General features: G+C 38.9%; 1 protein-coding gene across 1 annotated transcript in view; it reads right to left on the bottom strand.

Annotated features, from left to right (window-relative positions):
• Positions 1-796: 796 nt before the first annotated feature.
• Positions 797-23,789, bottom strand: part of RET (ret proto-oncogene) — a 72,371-nt gene continuing 49,378 nt past the window's right edge. The window contains 14 exon segments of the mRNA XM_036386101.1: positions 797-1,787; positions 2,726-2,825; positions 4,700-4,837; positions 8,401-8,471; positions 10,082-10,204; positions 10,305-10,519; positions 11,966-12,073; positions 15,256-15,403; positions 16,515-16,771; positions 17,384-17,503; positions 20,038-20,119; positions 20,121-20,149; positions 20,950-21,075; positions 22,257-22,515. Of these exon segments, the coding sequence (XP_036241994.1) occupies positions 1,608-1,787; positions 2,726-2,825; positions 4,700-4,837; positions 8,401-8,471; positions 10,082-10,204; positions 10,305-10,519; positions 11,966-12,073; positions 15,256-15,403; positions 16,515-16,771; positions 17,384-17,503; positions 20,038-20,119; positions 20,121-20,149; positions 20,950-21,075; positions 22,257-22,515 (1,956 nt within the window). The 3' untranslated portion in view covers positions 797-1,607.

Here is a 23,789-nt window from a genome sequence, read left to right as displayed (position 1 = left end):
CATAATAAAAAGCTAAGAATTGTTCTTCTCATATGTCTCCAACTTTCCATAATTTTATAATTTAACAATCATGTAGCAATATATTGCTTTGCAAGAGAAAGTTCCTGCTGTACAGGAAATGCTCCAAGAATTAATCAACCTATTTGGGACAGGATCCAAAGTCCATTTCAATGACAGAATATTTCCATTTACTTAAATGGGTGCTTTTCCTTTGGCTTCAGTGAGGTTCTGGGGACATTTTCACACCCCCACCAAGGATACTCTGCTTAATTTCAGGAAATCCCAGGAGTGCAACTGAGTAAAGTCCAACAAAGTGCTGAGCACTCCTGTCTTGATTCAGCATTTCAAGTTGTATTTCAGGTCTGCAATTATTTGCATTGAGTGCAGTAACTGTTTCTGTGTTCGGGCACAAGTGATAATCAAAATGGATGCAGAGTGCTTAGCACCATGTTGATTCAGCTGTGCAAGCACAGAACCATAGCAGGGTTGAGATTTTCAAAAACAGAAATCTGATTCTGTTGCTTATTAAGCATTCAGCATCTGCCACCATCCTTGTGGCAACTTTTTTCTGCTACTTCACTAAGTGCCCCAAAATCAACATGAGTTGAGAAAACCTAATGAAGAAAATAATAGCTAAGGTATAGATCAAAAATAGACCCAAAGCCATGTATTAATGGCAACTTTTAAACTAAAAGATCCAACTTTTCAAAAGTCATACTGCTTGAAGAATGAAAAAGGTATCTGATGTTATTAAGTACCTAAAACCATGTAGAATATTTAATCAGAAGACAAAATATAGGAGTTTTGGCAAGAACCATTTTTACTGTCCATGTCACCATCACAATATGAAAGCATATGTTCTTTTTAAAAACACTTGCTACATCATTGAGTTGAGGTTTAGTACTAACATGTTCATAACAAATCAAAGGACGTGAAAACAGCTGATATTTTCAAAATGCCCATTGTTAATTAAGTTTTCAAAGGATTTTACATGTCAGTTTAGTCTGTATATAATATTTATATACAGTATTTCTACCTTCTGTATATAATAATCTGTTTTCATCCTATGATACATTAAATACATTTCAGCCTATAGATCCAAAATGTACTAATAGCAGCTGAAATTTAGACATCCTTATGAATAAATGAAAAATGTTGCAGATGAGTCTTATCACTGAGTTATGGCAAAAAACAGTATAAAAAAAAGTCTATTGCTTAAATTAGAGGTGCAGAATCTAACATATTTTAAATGTTGTAGCCTCCCCCAACAGGATAGTTGAATTAGATACTCATTAGCATTTTATATTTCCCCTGAGAATACTTCCCTGATCTTTTTTTTTTGCTTTTACTGTATGATATCTAGTAATTTTACTTATTTTCACATCCTTTTAAAATGTTTGTTTTAGACACAGCTGCAAAACGACTAAAGGATGATCCTGATGCAAACTTTGACATTTACCAAAAGAAAAAACAAACAAACAAAAAAACAACCCAAAAAAAGCTTCCAAGCAATTTTTGATTGGCTTCATTCAGACAAGAAACACTGTAATGGGGTTACAGAGTCTGAGAACAGTGCAGAAGAAAAATCAACTTTTTTTTGTGTGTTGCTAGAATCTAGTAAATGCATGTGAAATTCTACCATAGAGTTTGTTTTCAATCCATGTGGAAGGGAGGGTTCGAGGGAGGGGAGCATTATTACAGTCCACGAGAGGTGTCTCCTCTTCGGAGAGCCCGTCATCGTACAGTAAGGAGTCGGAGGGCGTGGAAGCTGCAAGGTCCAAGTAGTCCTGAGAAATGGACACAAAAAGCTGCATTAATGCACGTGGCAGTGTTGCTGTTTGGGTAAAAAGCATAAATATGCAGCTGCTTTCTTTACAGCAAGGAACTACAGACTCACTGCATTCACCTTTCTCTAGAACCTCTGGCACCTGAGGAGGCTCTGCTTTCCAGCAGCCACAGCAGCTCTGGAAGCATCTGATTTGCCTCAACACTGCCCCTGCTACAGACATATGGATACTTCCCCTACTTAATTCTGCACATCAGCAAAACGCCCAACAAACTGAAAATCTGTCCTAACTGCTTTGTTTGACCTTCAGCTGCTGGTATGCCTGATCCATATGTATGCCTGAAATATATATATATATGGAGATACATATGCATGCTTAAAGGACACGGTACTCAGATCTCATAATCATATTTTACAAAAGCTATTACATAACAATGCATAAAATAACTATGTAAATATTCCCAAATAAAGCTTTGGTTGCTGTTCTAAAACTAAATATTTAGGTCACCGATAAGAATTCATTGGTCTTTGTGTTGTTGAATTGCTTTGAAGCAATAAAAAATAAAAAAAAGAATGTGAAGCATTTTCAACTAATTTAAAATGCATGAAATACTACATTCTTCTAGTTCTGGCTCTCTCACATTATTTATTTAGGAGTAACTTTTCACAAGAGTTTTTAAATTACTCTTGTTTAAAGAAAATAGACAGGTTAAGGATAATCCATCCACATTTTGGGCTAAAGTCACCAAAGCTATTAGAAGAGGTAGTACTGCTTCCAAAAAGCTGCATGCATGTGGAAGACACTAGATATGTAAATGCTTCAAGATTTGATGAAAATAAGTTACTTTACTTGAAAATAAAATGAAAAAGTAATTATTTCTGTGCATTCAAACTCAGAAGAGCACAAGAACTTTCAAAATCCATGCTTTCCACACTTACCCTACTCTTCACCATCATCTTCTCTAGTTCCTTGCTGATCTCAGTAAATGTTGGTCTTTTATCAGCTTCTTGCTTCCAGCAGCGCAACATGAGGCCGTACCTGGGACCCGTCACAGGGTGGAAAAAACCCCAAACTGTTAGAAATGGCTCATGCTTCTCCTCTAATGATTTACAGCACTGACCTTAACTGTGGCATGAAGGCTATCCACAAGTACATCAATCTCTGCTGTGAGTACTGTTAAATGTTCCCTGGAATTAACAACTGACACTCACAACAATGGGCTTTTATTTTCAAGAGTCTCCAAGAGTTTAAATGATGATGCACTTGGCTGTCCTTGAAGGACGGTAGTCTCAGGTTTCACTTTCTCAAGGGACCACCTCAAATGTAGGGCAGCATGCCAGATTGCAACTTCACTTTGTATATGACACTGAAGAAATTTGTATATCAAACTTTAAAACTCTGCTGTTATACCAAAAAGCAGAATTTCAGTTTTCATTTGCTAGAATTCTTAAGTTTCTGTAAACTTTTCTTTAAAGTGAAGCCTAGCCTATTTGCAGAAACTAATGTTCTTTTGATTACTTCTATTATTGTTCTTTTGATTTAACCTATATTTATTCTCTCTTTGACTGCTTTCTACAGAATAGAGGGTGGAAAGGAAAATGAACAGAACTGAAGTTTTATAGTTGAGTGATTACCAGATGGACACTGGCAAGTTCTGGAGTGCAACTCTCCAACCTGTGCCATTCATGTAATTTTTCTAGCTCAGCTGTTCTCAGGACTGAGGGATCTGTCCACATAAGTGCTCTAATGGTGGAAACAGTGGGTTATGAGAACTACAGGAAGCTACTGAAAAGCACTGCATTTTATGCCTTCATCCATGACCCCTCTTGTACTTGACTGTGTATAGGAGAGAATGCAATTTGAGAAAAATGGTCCTTAAAGTGGGCTTTCACAAGCTGTCAGAAAAATTTCTGAGTAAAACAGAATAAAATCTGAAAAAAGTCAGAAAACCATGATTTAGTTTCAATAAAAAATCCCAGAAACTCAGATGTGGTCAGCTTGCCTAAACTAATAATTATCAATGACATAAAATGTTTGTGGAATGAGTATTCCTCACTGAGATGAAACAAATAAAGGTTAGTATTATACATTTCTTAGATGATACTTGCCAATCATTCTTGTAAACTGCTACCCTGCCCTAAATTTGGAAATACTTAATGCTTTTCTCTGTATGTTAAAAAACCTATTATTTATTTAAACCATTTTTTCTCATCCCAGATGTGGTCAAAGCATCCTTCCAACTGAAAATCAGTCAAAGGAGTGGTCACAATGTTTAAAGCCTGTGGTATTTCAAAATACCACAACCATGATCAAATTTGCAGGCTGAGCATAAAATCACACCTCATCTCCAAATGCCATGGAAGATCACAGACAAAAGATACTTCACACTGACTGTGTTTTAATAAATCAGCTAACAAATTATGAACTGTCTCCAAAGCCACTGGCTTATCAAATCACAGAAAATTTTTATCTTCAAGGGTGTAGATTTCTGGGCCAAGGTACCATTTTTCCTCTGGAAACTTACAGACAGTGACTGTGCATGGAATATCTGTTTCAGTTGCAGAAAGTACTATGACATTTTCTTGAATATTTCAGCTACCACTGTGTTTTATGGAAGTTTCCTCCTTCTCCCACCCTCAGAAGTTTTAAATGTACAAACTCTTTTAATTGTTTGGCAAGCATGTTATTCAATAGCCTACAAATGGTTTGGATATAGCTGTAGGCATTCTGTGCGCAATTTTTTCCCCCCTCGCTTTACTGTTCACTAATTTCATGACACTCTTTAAAGCACGACATATTTTGACTATCTTTAAGAAATACAGAATAGTATTTATGAGGTATTTATTTAAACCTTTTTCTTCAAGTATATTTATTAATGTTTTCTGAATCTAATCAGATGAAGAGTTACTTACATTTCTTCACTGCAGTTTTCTGGTCTCTCCATTCTATAGCCTGTTTTTAGGAGGTTAAAGAGTCTTTCAGGAGCAATACCTGGGTAAGGATTTCCTCCTAAAGTGACAATCTCCCACAGCAAAACTCCAAATGACCATCTGAAAAAGACAAAACGAGCTTTTATATAGAGTGGTAGGTTTCAGGAGCTTAGTGTGCATTTACACAACAAATCTCCTTTTAGTATTTTCAGAACCTAACAAAATTCAAGACACCTTACACCAGAGCAGTTGTTCAGATGCAAGCAGTGCATCTTGTTCCCATGTGCATTGAAAAGGTTAGCAACCAAGAAAGGAGAGAAAACAGATACCCCTCTTTTATCCATTGACAAAAGCTAATTATACCCTGGGTAGATCCATCTTCTCTAGACAGCAGAAAGAGGAAGTCCTTCCTCTGGTGGGCCAGACCAAAGACTTGTTCCTCTGCTGCACGGGGCTCCTGCAGCAGTCTAACCTCCCTAATTAGCTCTCGTATTCAGAAATAACTCTAAATTAAATTTACAGAGTTACCACAGGACCGGTTTGCTGTCTTGACTATGAGGCAACACAATGTGTTCATTTAAATCACAAGTAACACCTTTGATTTCAGCTGGTCTCTTGGGCCATTTCAGTGATTCAGGACTTAATTTTCTTCTTAGAGTTGATGAAAGAAGAGGAAAGAATTTCCTCTGGAAATACCAAATGCCTAAAATGAACTTTGACACAGAACAGAAAAAACAATTTTCTGAAATGAACGGAAGAAATAGTGAATTTTTAAACCTACTTTACTGCTGAGCTCAAACAAAAAGACCTTGCATAATGGGTGAGAAATATTTAGATAAATTAGTCCATTTCTGGAGAGCAAGCCAGGAGAAAAGAGGCAAAAATGTTTTTCTTTTCTTACTGAAAGGCTTTTTGAGACACAAAGAAGCTACAAATCACCCTGAATCTGCTCAACTGACAAAATCTGGATGTTTGAAAGGAAGGAAACCAGTCAACACTGGGGCTGCTCAATGGGATGCATCTGGAAACAAAATTGCATATAATTTATGAAAATGCTAGCTTTGGGCAATTTCTCTGTAAACTCCATTTTAAAAAAAATTTAGGAAGTGTTAGACACCTACAGCCAAACCAAACAGCCATGTCTAATTCCCTATGAAAATTCCATCTCAAAATGTTAGCCAAATACCTCACCTCCTGTCTGACTCCCTTCCACCTGCACTTCTCACGTTTTAAAGAAGAAAAGTAACCCCAAAGGTACAGCAATAAAACTTCCCAAATTGTCAGAGAAGTCAAAGTGACTCTCACATGGTCTCAAGTGGTATGCTGCCATTCTTCTGCCTAATGCCATTCGCTGAATTAATTTTTAATCACGCTGCACATTCTTGAAAGCTTATGAATATTTATAGCATTTTCATATACTTTATTAATATTTCTCCTCATACCCTTTTTGAAGCCAATTATGCTCTGCCATCAGGTTAAAATTCTGTCCATGATTAATTCAAATAAACTTTGGGGCATGGCAGGTTTTATTTCTAAAATCCACTTCTGCTTTGGAGGAATTTTACAGACTATGGAAGGAGGGATGAGATGAACAATTTCTTAACTGAAGTTGTTCAGTAAGTGAACATATTAGAATAGAATGCTGTAGAATGCTGCAGTACTTTCAGACTGTTATACAGATTAAGTACTACAGGAGAAATGAGGGATGAAGAATTTCCCACTGTATTACATTTATTGCAGAATAAAAGCATGATCACAAAAAGCCAGGAAAGAAAAGTATGTGAAGAGGAAGATAGTTGGTTAGCTTTCCATTGATGTCATAGACCTCTGAAGCAAAAATGGGGTTTTTGTAAAGGCTGGCAAGTGGTACTGTTATTAAACTCTGCTAACCACTAACTATAACAGCCTGAGAAGGAAGAGGGTGGAAAACAGAAACAGAATATCAGAAAAAAGGGAATATTGGAATGGTTGTAGAGTAACATGTTCACCTAAAATATAACTGCATCACCACAAACAACAGAGAATATCCAAAAGATAATACTTTCAGTGAGTGAAATTATCTAAAGTATCAATCAACACAGCAAAAGGAGTACTTCACTGATCAGTCTGCTGCTCTGAAATGCCACCGTGGAACCTGGTGCTGGAGAGGATTTGCTCTGCAGCTCTGTGTGTGTGTCTCAGTCCTGCTCTGCAGGAACCTGGCTAAATCAGGAGCTGCTGTTCAGCACTCCTGGATTATTTCATGTACAGTGACACAGCAGAGGTGAGCCAGCAGTGAGACAAAGGCACAGTGTAAGCACAGCAGACACCTGGAGCCCTTCTGGCCCTGCACGGGAGCAGAGGTGCTCCTGAGGCAGCCCCAGGAAAGCTGGGCAACCAGCAGAGCCTGCATGGAGATCCCCAGGCAGCCCTGGGAGGCAGGGAAGTGACACAGCACCAGCATATTGTGCTGCCCAGGGCTCTGAGCTGGCCTGCTTGGTGCCAGCTGGGCAATCCCTGCATGGTGCTGGATCCCACTGACAGCAAACACGCTCCTGGGCTTACTTAATAGCACCCATCAGGAAAACGGAATGGGAGGAATGCTATTGGATCCAGATGATCAATCAGCAATCAAAGAAGAGGCAGTTACATGACAAAACAATCTGTTCTGGCCCCAAACCATAGTGACAAAACTAAAGAAATTAAAAATATGCTTAGAAGTTTTTAAAGGAATTCTAACGATTCTTTGGGAAAGGTAATTTTAAGAGAAGCAAGTCAGCACAATGGGTGCTCTGAGGAGGATAAAAAGAGACCCAGAAAAACCTGTATGCTAGCCTAAGTAAAACTGACATTCTCCCAAGAATTATCCCTATTTTTTCCTCTTCTTACTCCAATAGATACAAAGTAAACAAAAATACTTTGGAGTTTCATTTTGTAAGGAACTGCCAAGGCATGCAAATATTTTATTTCACTAAAACTGGTCTGATCTGCAGAGAGAAGAGTAAAAAGTGAATGGTAATAATTTTAGAAGTACAAATCTAAGGGTGCATGTTTTGACATCTGCTATTATCAAAGCGTTTTTCCCCTCCAAGTGCAACACGACCCAAATTAGCATTTTACTCCATTTGAGTCTAACGGCAAACTTAGAAGGTATCAAGATGCTACCTAGCAGAAAATCAGGCATATGTACTTCTGCTTTTACAGTCCTTTAGAGGTTTTTCTCCTAAATAAATAATCTTTAGCTTTAGAGGCTGCCTGGTGACTAGGCACAAGCATCGTTCACCCCAGAGAGAAAGAAATGAAAAGTATCTGATCCTGAATTAAAAATGTCTACAAATACTCTTCTGCCTGGCCCATGCTTATCAGACATGGGGATAGTTTAGCTGTGGTTGCTTTGCCTCCTCTTCATCAGGTGGAGATTCCAGCATATCCATCTTCAGGGTCTCTGTTTCCCTCATCATGAAAATAAGCTTGTATCTTGGCACTGAAACTGGACTGAGCTGACTGGAGTAATAATATTTTATTCAGATTTAATTCAACAGCAAAAATCTTGGGCATCACTGCCAGTTGATGGTGCAGTCCAGACTTTTTCATGTTTCTTTGCAAGAGTAATGGCTTTGGCTCCTACACACCTTGCTGTGCTCCCTCCCCTAGCTCCATAAATAAGCACACAAATCAGAAAGTATTCAAGAGTTTACACTTACACATCACTTTGTGTTGTGTAGATATGGTCAAACAGTGACTCTATGGCCATCCATTTCACAGGGATGCGACCCTAGGAGGCAAAAAAGCAGTAATGGTCAGAAAAATAAGTTTCCAAGTGAAAAAACAAGGTATTCATCTCAAAATAGTAAAACACAGTCTGTCCATACTACAGCACTTGCCAATGCACTTATGATTTGACATTTCGTAAGAAAAACAGTGAGAATAATAATTTTAAGTGCTTTTAAAAAAAACTAGTTCATGTCTTTTTACACATTTCAGCAATCTAATTTTTTGTAATAAACTGGTGTGGCGTTTTGCAGGTAGTCACCAGTTTAAGTCAGATAAACTAAAGTCTTCTCTTAACAAAGAGCTCTGAAAATGTGCAGATGCAAAAATGATGAGGAATGATGGTTAAAGAGGAAGAACTATCTCATTTACACCAGGGATGATGCATAAATAGAAGCACCTGGATGTTACAGATATCTTTGGTTTCAAAACTGAACCTGGACAGTCATATTTGGTTACTAGTTTCTAACTGGAATCTACAGGTTGTCATTTTTCACTGGCAGAAATTCAGTGAGAAAATCTGACTAATCCACCCCAAATATTCATGAAAGTCTAGGTATGCAAAATTTCCAAGATGTTTCATAACCATCGCAGTATGATTAGCATTCATATGCCTTACTTCTCATACTCATGAAATCCATATATATAGTATTTCAGTAGGACTTGAAACTTCCTCTTCCTTCTCAAATTCTTCTTTCTCCTGTCTCCTCATCCAAGCAGACAGATGCTTGTTAGGCTCTGAATAATACTACAGTGATGAGTGTCTCAGAAGTAAAGAGCAAGTATCCACTCACTACCTCATGCCCCAAACAAAACTAAACTGGCAAACTGCCTTTATGTAAATGCATTACTCTTAAAACACAGAGCAACTGGTACAAATCATTGTAAAAACACACCCATCAGAAGACAGCTAAATGAACATGGCAATGCCCTTTTATATAAAACCATGCCTTCTAGAAGTTTTTTTCCTTCACAACTCATTCTGACTTATGCAACATTCACACAAACTGGCCCTTAAAAACAGAGAAAGCTAAACTAAAAATTCACAGTATTTATGGAAATCTTCTCATAAAATTTTAAAATTTTCACACGCAAAAAAAATTCTGTTGGCAGCTCCTTCATATTAAGCCACAGAGGGAACTGAACCACCACTGCTCATTTGACACAGTCAGTGGGAAGCTGTGCTCACGAATATCACAGTCTCGCCCAGGACTGACTTGTGGAAGTTGTGTGGAACTTGATATAAATTGTCTATGTATTTTCCAGCTCTTTGGTATTTTTAGTTTATATGAAGATGGCGTTTTTTGTTTGTGTTTTCATGTAGTTTGATGAGGAACTGGATAAATAAGGAGTGGAAGGAGATGACTGGACAAATGAGGAGTGAAGAGGTAATAGTTACTTAAAGATGATACATATTTTACATATTTATATACATACACGTATTTGTATCCCACTGGTTAAGCTCATGCTTTTACTTCATTGTCATTTTTATTTCCTTAATTAAGTTAATAAAAACAGCCATTCTCCTTTTCATCCATTCTCAAGTGCCACAGTATAAATTAACTTCCTTGATCAGGCAATAATTTCCATTACTGCTTTTAACACACACTGTACCTTGCTCCTCTTTACATAGGAATCTTCTTCATATACATCACGTGAGAGGCCAAAATCTGAGATCTTCATTTTGCGCCCTTCTGCCACCAAGACGTTCCTGGCTGCTAAATCCCGATGCACAAGCTTTTGGAAGGAAACAACAGGACAGTTTATGCTTCTTGTGGAGGAACCAGCTGCTTGCTCCACATCTATCACACGCTGAGATGACCCCTGGCTGCCCTACCTTCATTTCTGCGAGGTACTGCATCCCTCGGGATATCTGCCATGCAAACGAGATCAGGTCTCCCATGGTCAAGGCTCTCTCGTCAGGGTTATCCAAATAACTGGAATTCCTGTTGCCATCACTGCCCACGTAGCTCGGGCCCACTTTTCGACTTTCCCTGAGGAAACTGCGCAAGGAGCCGTATTTGGCGTATTCCACAATTAAATACAGTGGGCCTGAAATAAACAAACACACAGGTCACTAAACAATTCACAGACAACCACTTTAGGGGTCTTTTTCAAACAAGTCTCTTCTAATCAGCACGTTGTTTTGAACAGTCAGAGGCTCCAGACACCTCTGCCCTTTATGTAAAAAGCACTGAGTCAGCCATGAAATAAGAATGTTCCTTCTTAGATCCACAATGCAAAAAAAAAAGAGTTTCAGGCTGAATCAAAGCAGAATGCTGGCTCTTGCCTATAATCTCTCATCTAGATAATCTGAGACCAAAAAACCAGACAACCTTCAGACAAATTAGATCTCTGAAACAGCCTAACTTAGAAAACTTTAAAATTAAAATAAACTTCTTGAGCTTGTGATACTGAGCTCAAATAATCTGCTAATTCCAGCACTGTGTTTAAGGTGCCTTTTGATAGCGCTTCGAAACATTCTGCCATTACAATCCATTAATTTCTCCTCCCCATTACCCACATGAATAATACCTACTCAGTAATACCTACCTAATGATAAATACATTTCTGTGCTGTATCAAAGCCCTCCTACCTCATACACTAATGAATTAACTTGATATTTATTAAAAGCCTGTGACTCAGTAACATTTCACTTCCTTTGGGATGAAAAATACATTGTACTGAAAAGAAAAAAAAACTAACCCGCCCCACTGGCTCATTACCTTACTAAGACTCAGAGATGACTCACTCCTGAATTACCTTCTCTGTCTACAACTAAAAAGTGACATTTGCAACAGAACTGGGTGGGCAAAGAAGGTTGCAGAACCCATGCTGTGATTTTAGGCTGCACAACTGCAGATGCAAAAGGAAGAGAATGTTGCCATGTCACTTCACTTAAAATGAGCAATTCCTATGCACAACTAAATTTGCTTCATTGGCAATTTATCATACATGTGTCTGCACATTTTACCCCTTGTTGATGACTGTAGCTTTTAGAAACATTTCATAACCAGAGGGAGAGAACCATTTTGAGACAGTGGAAGAAAACTGAAAAGCAACCGAACTATTCAGCTATCTTCATCTATATATGACTGTAGTTGTCTATTTACATTTTTTAGGATAAATAATAACAGCAGTAATGAAAACTCAATTAAACTTGAAATATAGCTCATATTTGAAAACACTGATTATTAACATAATATAAAAATATGTATTGATGGGAAGAGAATTTGTAGGAGACTTGTTAATTTAAAATAGCTTCACAATCAAAATGTGCACTGAGGAAAACCCCAGGAAGAATGTTTAGTTATACTGAATTAGTATTTCCCTTTTCTTTCAAGTATTGCTTTTTAATATATCCCTCTTTTTTTTCAGCCAACAGCAACTTTAAAGGATGCTCAACAATTATCAAGTAGTTGTTGAAATCCAGCAACAAACTGCATTTTATTTCCTTTCTGGATGGTTTCATCTTAGTAACAAGCTTTTAGTATTTACCATCTTGACTGCAGGCTCCATAAAGTTTGATGACATGAGGATGGTTGACTTGTTTCAGAAGGTTGAACTCTGACAGGAGATCTCGCAGCTCACTCTGGGAAGCATTTTCTGCAGAAAGTGACCAAACACACAGTTTTGGTTAGGAAAGCATCACTCAAGAGTTCTCTATGTAAAGTCTGAAATATGAGATCTGCCATCTCTCCCAGAGTTAGCAAGAGGTTGGAAAACTCTGCATTTCCCCACAGGAGAGAAACTTCCCCATCTGTGGTGTCCTGCAGCCATTCCCATCAGAACCAAGTGAATGTGACTGCTGCTGCTGTGGCTTGGTAGCAGCCTGCTCTTAGGCATTGCTGTGCCCTGATACTATGACTGCAGAACAAGGAGGTCAGGCAGGAATCAGGAGCAGAGTCTGTAATGTCTTCAAGATGCCATGAAATTATTACAGACCTTTACTGGTGTTCTAAAGCAACTTCTTAGGGTGAATCAGTGCAATAAAAGCTTCAGAAGCATATGAAAGCCAAGCTGTCATGCTGATCAAACAAAAACAGACTCACTCACTCCTTCTCCTAAATAAATTTTCCAATAGAGTAAAAATCCACTAATCTACTGGCTTACTCTTGTAGCATGCATCCAGATTTAGAGTTCAGAAGCTAAATGTACAGTACAAACTGATTTTACTGTGGGACACGTATGCAGACTTCACCGATGTCAGTGAGAATCATGTGGCAACATATGGTCCCAACAGGCTTTCTTTGCCTTTCAAGTGCTTTGCCTTTTTGCAGGATTCTTCAGACTGACAAGCTTCCTCTTTGAGTGCACTGGGCTTGAAGGAGATCCCTAGTCACACAGACACTATAGGTCAGAGATAAACCTTCTTCCTCATCCTTAATTTCTCTGACACACAGAACCAGCCTGGACAGTTCCTCAAGTGTCATTATTGGGCATTGACAAGGATGTGTTCATCCTGATTTAAGGATAATAAAAACAAGTTTGGCTTCTGCTCTTTGCTACTGAACTGTGTGCTTTTTTCATAAAGGCTGTGAGCACCAAAGGATTTATTTGCCTATTCATGTGTGACCAGTTTGCCCTCCTTATAAAACCAGTTATTCTGCTCTACTGTTATGTTTGTATCAGAACTACACGTTTGTATCTGCCTTATATTATCCTGTAGTCAGAATCTGCACTCTGAGTAGAGAATCTTCTACTGCAAGGAGAACAGTATCAGCTGGTCTCTCACTACTAGTAAAGACTACAAAAACGACATATTTATGCAAAACAAAAATCAAGAATGTCGACTTAATGCCTGTTAGAAAAGTCCTATTTTTGTAGCTGTGGAGCTGTGTGATGTGAACAAACAGAACAGAGCAAAGTTAACCATGTACCATGCCTGTTTGTCTACCAAAAAAAACTAACTTCAAGATGGAGACATTTAGCTCTAAAGCTTTAGGCCACTCATTTTAACAAACTGTGAATATTTGTATTTATGTATTGGTTGGTGTTTTCCCCTTTAATTTTATTGTAATGAGGGCATTCATATCAGGTAGGAGGTCAAATTTAATTAATATGAGAAAAGTGGTAATAATGGGCTGAAAAAAATTACCTATCTGTTCCTCTAAACCTCCCTCCATAGCTCCAAGACTATTTTGGCTCAGCCCATTGCTCCCTGTTCCCTCCACAGTACCTAACACCAAGCTGTCACAGAAGGGAGAGTCCTGCCTTGGTCTGTTCTTACCCAGATTGTGCCCCTCTACCCAGCTCAGGCAGGAGATCTCTTTCATGCAATAAGAGGCAATAACATTCTGGTGTGCCTAGCACTGCTCTTTAAAGATCACTCAGTGTACAACAGCCCCAAACACTTGGACAAATGATCTGCTCTGCATCTGGTACGGGGCAAGAATGGGTGGTGCTGGCCTGATCCAAAAGAACTGCCCTTTGTCCTTCCTGGCAGCATTGCAAAGGCCACTGAAGCTAATGCACTGGTCCTTATGCTTCAATTGTCATGTGTGAACAGTAAAGTTAAGCCAATAACAGTACATAAATACTTGCAGAATGACAAATGCTCTCCACAGTCAAGCTGGAAAATGGAATTTCAGGTGACTATCTGCAATTTAATTTACATTACAGAGGGATTCATTAGAGCTTGAAGTATTACTGTGTATGTCAGATCATTTTATTAAAATAAGGTGCTTAAAATAAAGCTTTACTCCTTCACATTGTCAATTTAGTCAATTCTGTCCTTCATAATAGACAGGGAAAAACTGAATGTCAAACCATCTGCAAGCAAAAGCAACATTTTTACCACTATGTCTTAGAATCCGAACTCAGTCACATGTTGATGAAAATGTGCTAGAAACAGCAGTGTTACTAAGTGCACAAATAAACATGAGATGAACTAATGACTATTGTATTGACAATGTAATACAATCCAGGTCATTACTTGAGTATTACAAGTAATAGTTAAATAATCTTCACTTCTGAAAAATCCTAGTTCCTAAACTTCCTCCATGTGACTTGCACCTCTTGCAATAAAGGCATTCACTGCATAATGCATTTACTTCTTAGGTAAAGAGGTGGGATATGCAGCATCTTTCCTCTCAAGGAGTGGCAAATGTGCTGTGAATGTAACAGAAATGGCAATAAGAAGAATAACGTTTTCCTGTAATGACATGCTTTTACTCCCAAGCAGCAGTGAATGGTTCAGTGCAAGGTCTCATATTATCATCTTAACATTATCTAGGCATACTTTGTTCCCCACAGGTTTAAAGTCTTAGGGTAAACTGAAGACAGCAGGAGACAGCACTGGGTTATTCAAGCCATTTTGACAGAGCTCCTAGTGATTGAAAAGCAGATCAGAAAGCATAAAGCTAGACAGAATTCTAAATCAGGAGAGTAAGTTAACAGGTCTGTTCTGTCTCTTCATATGATTTATTTAAAAAGCTTTGTCCAAGGAAACTGGATAGAGGAAAAGAATCAGAAAGCTTTAACAAACCCTTGCAATATTCCCATCAATGCCAAACAGAATTGAATATATTTGCTATGTTAAGACAGAGGCTCCTTGCAGATCATGATTTAGAATTACTTACTTGGATCAATGTGATGCTAACTGCTAAAGTCACAAATCTGCAGATTGTGACTGTCAGAATGCATCAGAATGCTGGAAGAAAGAGAGGCTGTGGTACTGCTGGGTTTTAAGCTGACCTTTTGCTTTCACACAAGCCCCTCTTCAAATCTGTGCAGAGGTTACCACAAATAGTTTGCAGATTATTTCAAAAGCCCCAGTGGGAAGGTACCTTTCAGCATTTTCACTGCCACAGTGGTATAGCCAGCCCTTCCCTTAAGTCGGAATGCTGTCGCCTTGACGACCTTTCCGAATTCTCCCTCTCCAAGAGTCTTGCCCAGAACTAGGTTCTTCCGAGGGAATTCCCACTTTGGATCTTCCTGCAGGAGAGAAAAGAAACCCTGTGAGACGAAGCAAGGAAAGGAGAGGCTATTCCCAGGAATAGGTGCACTTCAGTGTGCAGTCTTTGGCTGCTCTTTTTATCAGTGAGTTCTTATAAAAGCTTCTGGGTATCAAGGTATTTTGCAAATGCATTTTCCCTTACCTGAAAACCTTCAAAACAGGCTGTACAGGTAGTCTATGGATAATGGATCATATTTACAGATCTGGGAAATTGGGTACAAATGAAAAATGAAGTGATACAGGATAAATGCTTGCCTTCAGAATAACTTTAAACACGTGACGTTCATGGAGAAGTTTTACTGACAGAATAAGGTTTCCCCTTAAGAATTGATCAGAGACAACAATTATCCTCTTAGAAAATTTGTGCTAATAACCTCTAATGTTGCAAAATTATGACAGATGTACAAACCAGACAAGAAATTAAAGCAAACAGAGCACAAGGTCTGTGAAAACCTCACTATCTAACACTCAAATAGATCTGATACTGCCATATGAAGCAGCAGTGTTTCTCTACCGTGCTGGCTCCTGAAAACACCCCATCTCACAGAAATCCTGGGTAGTTGTGATTGAAAGCAGGAAAAAGTAGAGTAAAGGTATGGCAGCATGACTGGGCAAAAGTCCTTAAATGTGGGCAAAACTCCCACACCAACTGATATCTACAATGTGTATATCAGAGAAGAGATCTCAGGAGGGATTTTTCTGCAATGTTTGAAACTTAGCCTTGTAGTACTTTGGCACATCACAGACAGTACAAACCTGCTGATTGTTAGTGCTTAACTGGACAATGTTAAAAGTAAAACTACAGTACTGTAAGATACAGTTACATCAGTAAAAAACACTGGCTTAAATTAACCTGAAATGTTATAATGTATTAAAGCATAATAAAAAGGAAGAACGTACTGGCCTTATACAGCAAATCAAAATGTTTATCTAATTACTCATGAAGTATCTTCAGTGCATGTGATTTCCAGTGGTGCTGTTTGAAGGTAATGGGTGCCTCCATGAATGGACTACATTCCTGTAACATCATCTGCATGCACAAACAAGGCCGACACCAAAACAGAGCATGCAAAAAGGCATCAGGCTTACAGGTATTTTGAAGGTGTCCACAGCCACCTGGTTTTCCATGGAGTCCAGGGAAGGGCGGCGGACGTTGCTGGAGGAGTAGCTGATGGGGTAGGACTGCGCGGGGCGCCGGAACGTCATCTCGGCGGAGGCGATGGGCGCCTTCGGGGAGTTCTTGTGGTACCGGTGGATGCAGTAGAAAGAAACCAGCACGGAGATGACAAAGCACAGCACCACTGCCCCTGTGATCACAGTCTTGCACATGTCATCACACAGTTGCTCTGTGGACCAAGAAGAGCTTCTTAGAGCTTTCCTTGCGGTCTCTTTCTTCTGCATAATAATTCAGTTTTCAAGACGCAAACTATTTCATGCTATGTTTATTATTAGCCAAAATAAAAATGATTTAAAATATCCATTATCTGTTTCAAACAACTGCACAGAAAGGTCAAGGAAAAAAATAATGCACTCCTCCTTCTGACACCATGGGTGATGGTTATCTCTGACATTTTGAAGCTGAGATTTTTCAGAAATTATCAGGAAGCTGGAATTACTTGAAAGTAATAGAAATCATTCTAATTCTCCTAGCTGCCTCTGCAAATATCAGGTAAGCCTCACTGAAATGGAAATGTGGCTGGAAATCAAAGGATGACCGACTTGTTTGTCAAGTAGTAATGAATAAAAATGAATCCTTAGCCATAGCTATAAATAACACATTCTGGAAATTTTCAGGCTCTATAGTGGATGTCATGGTGCCAGTTCCTCACTAGTTTTGTATTAGCAGTCTCTGACCAAAGATATGGTCTATTAACATGGCTACAAGTGTAGACAGTTCTATATGTACACATGATGTATACACAGAAAAAGATTACTATCAGAACAGCAGCTAGACTTACCTTTGATATCATCTTTCTCACAATAACAGTTCTGTCTTGGGAAGCAGTAACAAATCCCATGTCCTGACTTAATTCCAAGATTTCCAATACCTTTCCCATGGCCACCAATAATGTTTCCACCTAATCAAATACAGACAACAGGCTAAGATTCTTACATGTAGGTAAACGGAAAAGAAAAAGACTCAGTTTTCCATGGGTTTACCCCAGTATGAATGTGAAATTGAACCAGGGAGCACAATGCAGGGATAATGACACAAACTCCTGAGGGAGATGGAAGACTCTAAATTCTGTAATTTCTGAGATGCTGAAATGGGAGGACCTTGCACTGTTTAAACATTAGTCCTCATTAGCTGTTACTGAGTTCTGTTCCTGCTTCTGATGCCAATTTCCCCACACCTTGGAAAAGTCAGTTCTAGGTATCATTGGTTCCACTGTCACACGGAGATAACAACACTTAACCACCTCTGCAAAATGCCACAGGACAGTCTAGTCAAAGCACTAAGAGTAAATGCCTAGTGCAAGTGATAAAAAAATGAATTGTACTATCTAAAAATGCATTATTTAATATTAGTAAAAAAATTGCAGAAACTCGTACTCTTGATTTCAAGTAGTTCTTCATGCAGAGTAACAGCAACTGCATTTCCAAGTAAATAATTTTTTTCTGTATATGTTATAAAAATTACTATTGGCAGGGACATTTTTATCTCTAAGCTGCCTTTATCACAAAGAGCATTTTACAGGCAGCTCAGGTGGTTAATTTTGGCTGAGACTCTGCTGAGTCACTGCCCTCTGAGCTGACACCTAAAAGCACTGGTGTTCCAAAAATTCCTCATTATCCTCCCTGCCTCTCCCCAGCCAACTTCCTCCGTCATGAAGAGGTGATGAAATAAAGTTTCCATTTTCCACAGAAAATTGTATGCATTTACCTATACCTGCCTATCTTTGAAAACCTGGAAGTAGATGGGAGCAGGGAATGAGCCACTCCTACCTAACCTGTTCTTGAGCAGTTGCTTACTACATGAAAATCTCTTGCTAAGAATGCAGTTAGGTTGCCTCTAAGTGATAGGCACAGCCACAGCACCAGCTGCTTCAGCTAGTGCCCTTGAATGTAATATTCATAGTGTTACTCTGAGAAAGCAATTTTGGGACTCAAGGACATAGCCATCATAATGACAAATGAATTACAGAAATAAGTATTTTTACAACCTACAGAATATCCTTGATCTTAACACATCTTGGCCTATTTATTGTTTGCCATTTCCAAAGGAATGTCCCCTGCCAGTAAAAGCTGATAAAATGGTACTCCTGCAGCTCTGAGCCCCTAGAACACACTCATTTTTTTGTCTGCAAGTACACTGCTTTTGGGCATCAGCCCAGGTTCTCAATTGTGTCAAGTCATGTACACAATTATTCAGCTTAGGCGTTAAAAGGGCTTGCATAACATCCTGAAAACTTGTCTTACTCGCCTGCTTATTATCCAGAAAGACAATATTTCTTTTGAGCAAAACATTTGATGCTGCATATGTTGTACATATTTTAGTACCGCAGCCCCTGGCACAAATTCGACTTTCAAAATGACAAGCTATTGCAATTATTACCAATAAAGAATTCTTCTCAGATGATTAGAGAAGTTACTTGCATTTCCTTCAAGCATTTCTCCCACTTAAGGCATTGTTTTTATACACTCTGATGAAATAATTATCTTTCTGATAACACTAATTTACAATACACAATCCATTCTTGCATGTAAGAAATACTAAGAAGCCCCTTTAGTAATCAATTTTATAGAAGAACATTAAGTTCCAGGCTTTAAGAAAATGCTAGTTCCTCTAAGACTCCATTTAAAAATCTCAACTTGAAGTATATGATGTCAGAGTCAGAAGCAGCATTCAAGAAACACGTGTCTTTATTCCTGAATTAGACTGTCAGATAAAAAGACCCACTTAAAAATTATCATCTCTCAGAAGATGGAAATTGCTCAAGAGAATTACACTGTTTTTTCTACCCTGTATATCTTCAGAGTGAGTTGTGAACTTGCAAGTATTCACAGGTATATGAGTGGAGTGTAGAAATATATGGTCAAGTAAAAAGATCTAACACAAATGCATTCAAATTCTTCCTTCATAAATTCTGCTCATATGAGTATCTGCCTGGATCTTCAAATAGGTAAGGCATTGCACCATTCTGATGGCCACCTGTCAAAAAAGGGCAGCTACATTTCCCCAGATGATCCTTTGTAAACACATTTATTTTAAACAGAAATTTGTCTCTTCTCACTCATTTACCCAGGAGCTCAAATAGACTGGTTCCTGTCATACTGTACTTGAGCTAGGAAGTGGAGCATTAATGTGCCTAGAACCTGAACCTCTTCAGCAAGTACCTCCACTGAAAATCACCACCTGTGAATGAACAGGCAGCAGAATGGGAACTGCTGAGAACACCTTATCCTTCCATCAGTCAGCCAATGGGTGTCACCTGCCTGGCTCAAAAAAGGTTGAGATTAATCCCCATAACCTTAACTTGATTGTATGATTCAAATACAAGTGTGACAATGCAGAGATGCTGAGCTTGTAAAAGTATCTGTGCTCGGCAAAGTGACATTTGAGAAGCAATCAGAGGTGTAACAGAAAAGCCCATCCTAAAACATTCCCTACTTGTGCAGTCTTGGGGACACACAGCCGGGTCTCTGACCTCCACCACATCACAGATTCCATCTGGACAAGTCTTGATGCTTGGGAGTGCACGTGGAGTAGTTTGTGGTGATCCCTGTTAACAGAGAAACAGCTGCACTAATACCACAAGGAAGGAAAATTCATTGTATCTTCTCAGGGCACACTAGCACTCCAAACCACAGGTTATGGTACCTTTTAAAATGAACATCTATGACTACAAACACCTGCTAAAGTAACAGGCAAGACAACAAATAAAAGCAAATGAGGAAACCATTTTTTGTTATCTTTTCTACTTTTGAGAGCCCTCTGGTCATGTCACTTGCAGTTACTGTGAATATTGCTTGAAAAAGAGCTGGCTGACCACTCTGAGACTGAAGAGCAGCTTTCACATCTGAGGATTTCTCTACACAATTTCACCCACTTGAATGAGAGGGTTACAAGTGGTTGCAGAGAACGTATGACACCTATGCAGTTTGAAGGGATCAAGCACCGGCACACAATCATTGTTCTGGAAGAGTCAAGTGCTGCCACCAGTCAGATCTGTGCTCCAGAGCACAGAAAGAGACACTGCTTTGTGCTCACTGTCTGCCGGGTGCACCTGCTCAGCACCTGCTCCAGGCACACTGCTGCAAGCTCAGCTCACTTCCTGCTGGTTTATGTATCATGTTCAGCATCACCAGGGACAAGATGAAGAATGGTCCTTCCAACTTCACCTCATTTTCCTTTTTAGTGCATACTTCATATGGGTATTATGATTATTTTTTTTTTAGCCCCAGCTTCTGTGTAGTTCACCATACCATGTTTTCCAGCCAGAATAAATCAGTTTGTATCTATGGAACTCAAAGGCACGATTACAACCAAACAGAAGTTTGACTTCACACAACAAAAATGTACCTTTCCCACTCCCTTGTCTCCACTGGCATCTTCCTGTTAGCACTCCCAGGCCACCACACTCTTCACATTCAGCACGGTGCTTACTTATAGCACAAGAGTCAGGGCAGTCCTCTTCTTTTTTTAAAACTGTTGGGAAAAATTCAGGACAAGGGAAATGAGCACACAAGCAGGTCAGCTCAGAAGAGGAAATCTGGTTTTAGGGATAGACAGGAAGGAAAGACAGATGAACAAAGCAGTGAAAGACTGAAAACTGACTGACCCAATCATCAGTTAACTTAGGGAACAATTAAAGAAAAGCCCAGGTGCTCCTTCTCCGTGAAATAAAAGATGAACAGCAAGATCATGAAGGCATGGTAATGTCTGCTTTGATAGCACACTGTCACTGCCTAGAACTATAGATATATGCAAACATACTGATAACAGAAGAATGGAGAGCACAAATACCTACAGCTTCATACAGAATGTTTAATTAGGGGGAAATACTTAGTTCTTGGGCTAACACAGTAGTAACCCAAAGAGCACCAGCTAGAAATGTATGTTTTTCAGACAATACGAAGCTTGTACAAAAAGAAAAGTCCACTGCATGTTTATGTTTCTTTTTCTTCAACCCATTTGCTCTTGTCATAGGAGTTCTGAACTGATAAAATGTAACAGAGGTGTTGATCAGGTACATTTGTATGGTTTTGGATAAAATGCAATATAGTTTGCAGAGAAATGAGTATGTTTACAGTGAAATCCTCCTCTGTGGGTGTTACAGGATATTTTTAACTTCCTTCCCCATAAGGGTGGGTCATCACACTGCCCTTAAGAGCTTGAATTCAGTGTGATTGCTACATGAATACTAAGAAAACTATTTTAAAAATTGTAGAGAGAAGGAAGGAGAAAAATTAGCGAACTCAGTGAACAAGCATACTTAGGCCGTACAGTTCTTTCTTCAAATAGATACACACACACACAATCCCTCTATAGACCCTTTTTCTTCTTCCACAGGAATACGTGAAATACAAAATAAAGGTCACACAGACACACACAAACTAAAGATTCTTCTTAATCAAAGGTCATCATGAACATTATGAATTGCATATAATATCTCACCTTTCTGTGCATTAGTTCCTCAAATAAATAGCTACTGCAGGAAGGCACAAATCAAAATTCAAAATTCAAAATCCAAACTCTGTGATCCATTATCTTGTAGCTCAAACTTGGTTTCATTGTTAATGCCACCATTTACAGATCACCCTGCTAATGCATCACCTCACACCAGCAACACTTGCTAATAAATCAATAGTTCTGACAGGGGTACTTACGAGTCCCTTCCAGGACAACAGTGAGGAGGGTTTTGGTGTGTTTCCTGCTCTGCTTGTCAGTAGCCTGCACAGTGTACTGTATTTCCTTGCACTCAGGTCTGCGCAGCACAGAGGAATCGTTCACATAGAGGCTCCCAAATTTGTCCTCTCGGCCTTGCAGAATGCCGACAGGATAGCAGCTCGAGTTGGGGGACAGCAACTTGTAGGTGATGTTTACACCACGGAATTTCATGCAGTTTTCAATGCAGATCTTTCCCACCTAGGCTCAAACACCAACAAAGAAATCACAGACAGGAACAAAACTCTACACTAAAAATACTTTGTGCTTCTCAAAAATATCTGAAATAAAATGGAGCATACTATACCTTGCCAAATTCAGTGTTTATTTGGGGTTTCTAGATTAGTTATTTTCCTACAAATGCAGTATGTAAATGCTTGAAATGTGATTTATTCTCAGTAAAAACAAGACTTAAAGCATTACCTGTTGTCTTCAGACTAGCAGTGAAAATGCAAAAAGCCTTGACACAGACTCAGTGGTATTTGGTGACTACTGCTGATGGGCAGCAGTGTTCAGTGGGAACAAGACGCTAAGATTTGGGAAATTCTGAGTTCAATCTCTGTTCTGTCCCAGGTTGACCATTGAAAAAACTTCTGTCATCCTTGAGAAATCAAAGAGCTCAGCATGAACAAAGCTGAGACACTCTTGAAATAACACAGAAATTGCTATTACATAATTTTATATTACAGTCAAAAAGTTTCTGGCCAGAAGAGCTCTCTGAAGGCCTTAAAAGGAACAAGAACCGCATTGTTTCCCATTTCCAATTTTAAAACATTTTAATCTAAAAATGAAAATATGCTGGTTTGCCATATTTGAACTTCTGTGTGCCAGAGTATCTAGGCTAGAACACTCCTCAGTCTAAAACACATCATCTAAGAAGCACAGGAATGTAAAGCCCCATCTCCTGTCCAGCTCCTACAGGAACTGATCCAAAGCTCACTTTGGTTTTTCCATTTGCAAGAGTGGGAATTCCATCAGGCCCAGAGGCATTGGCTTTCTTTGCAGGGAAAACCACAATGTGAAGGGTGGGGTGTTATTGAAAGGAACTTGGTGATGGATTATTTTCAAATGCTGCAGTTAAGAAATGTTTTCAAGAAACACCACTGCTGGTAAAAGCATATCTGTACATCTTGGTTCCAGCATTCTTATTAAAGAATGTTATAAAACAAAGACGTTTTTGTGTACTAAGACCTCTTCCCATGAACCTGGACTATTTAAGGTCAGAGAAGAAGCCTTTGCAGTTCTAGAAGCATACTTTGTTATAGGATAATCCCACTTCATCTAACTTATTCCCATTCACATCACTGATGGGTCATTTGGCACCATTCCTGTTGGGATTTTAGGTGGCAGGATAACACAGAAAGACTATTAAAGCCATCAAAAGCAAGGACATTTCTTTCTGGCCGTCTCCTCTGCACAACATGCTGGGACTGGCAGGAAGAAGACAAGATTTCCACTGTTCATAAACTCTGTCT

Source organism: Molothrus ater, chromosome 8 (assembly GCF_012460135.2).
Source record: "Molothrus ater isolate BHLD 08-10-18 breed brown headed cowbird chromosome 8, BPBGC_Mater_1.1, whole genome shotgun sequence".
NCBI lineage: Eukaryota > Metazoa > Chordata > Aves > Passeriformes > Icteridae > Molothrus > Molothrus ater.
Note: the sequence above shows the minus strand (reverse complement) of the source record. Positions and strands in the feature narration are given on the sequence as shown.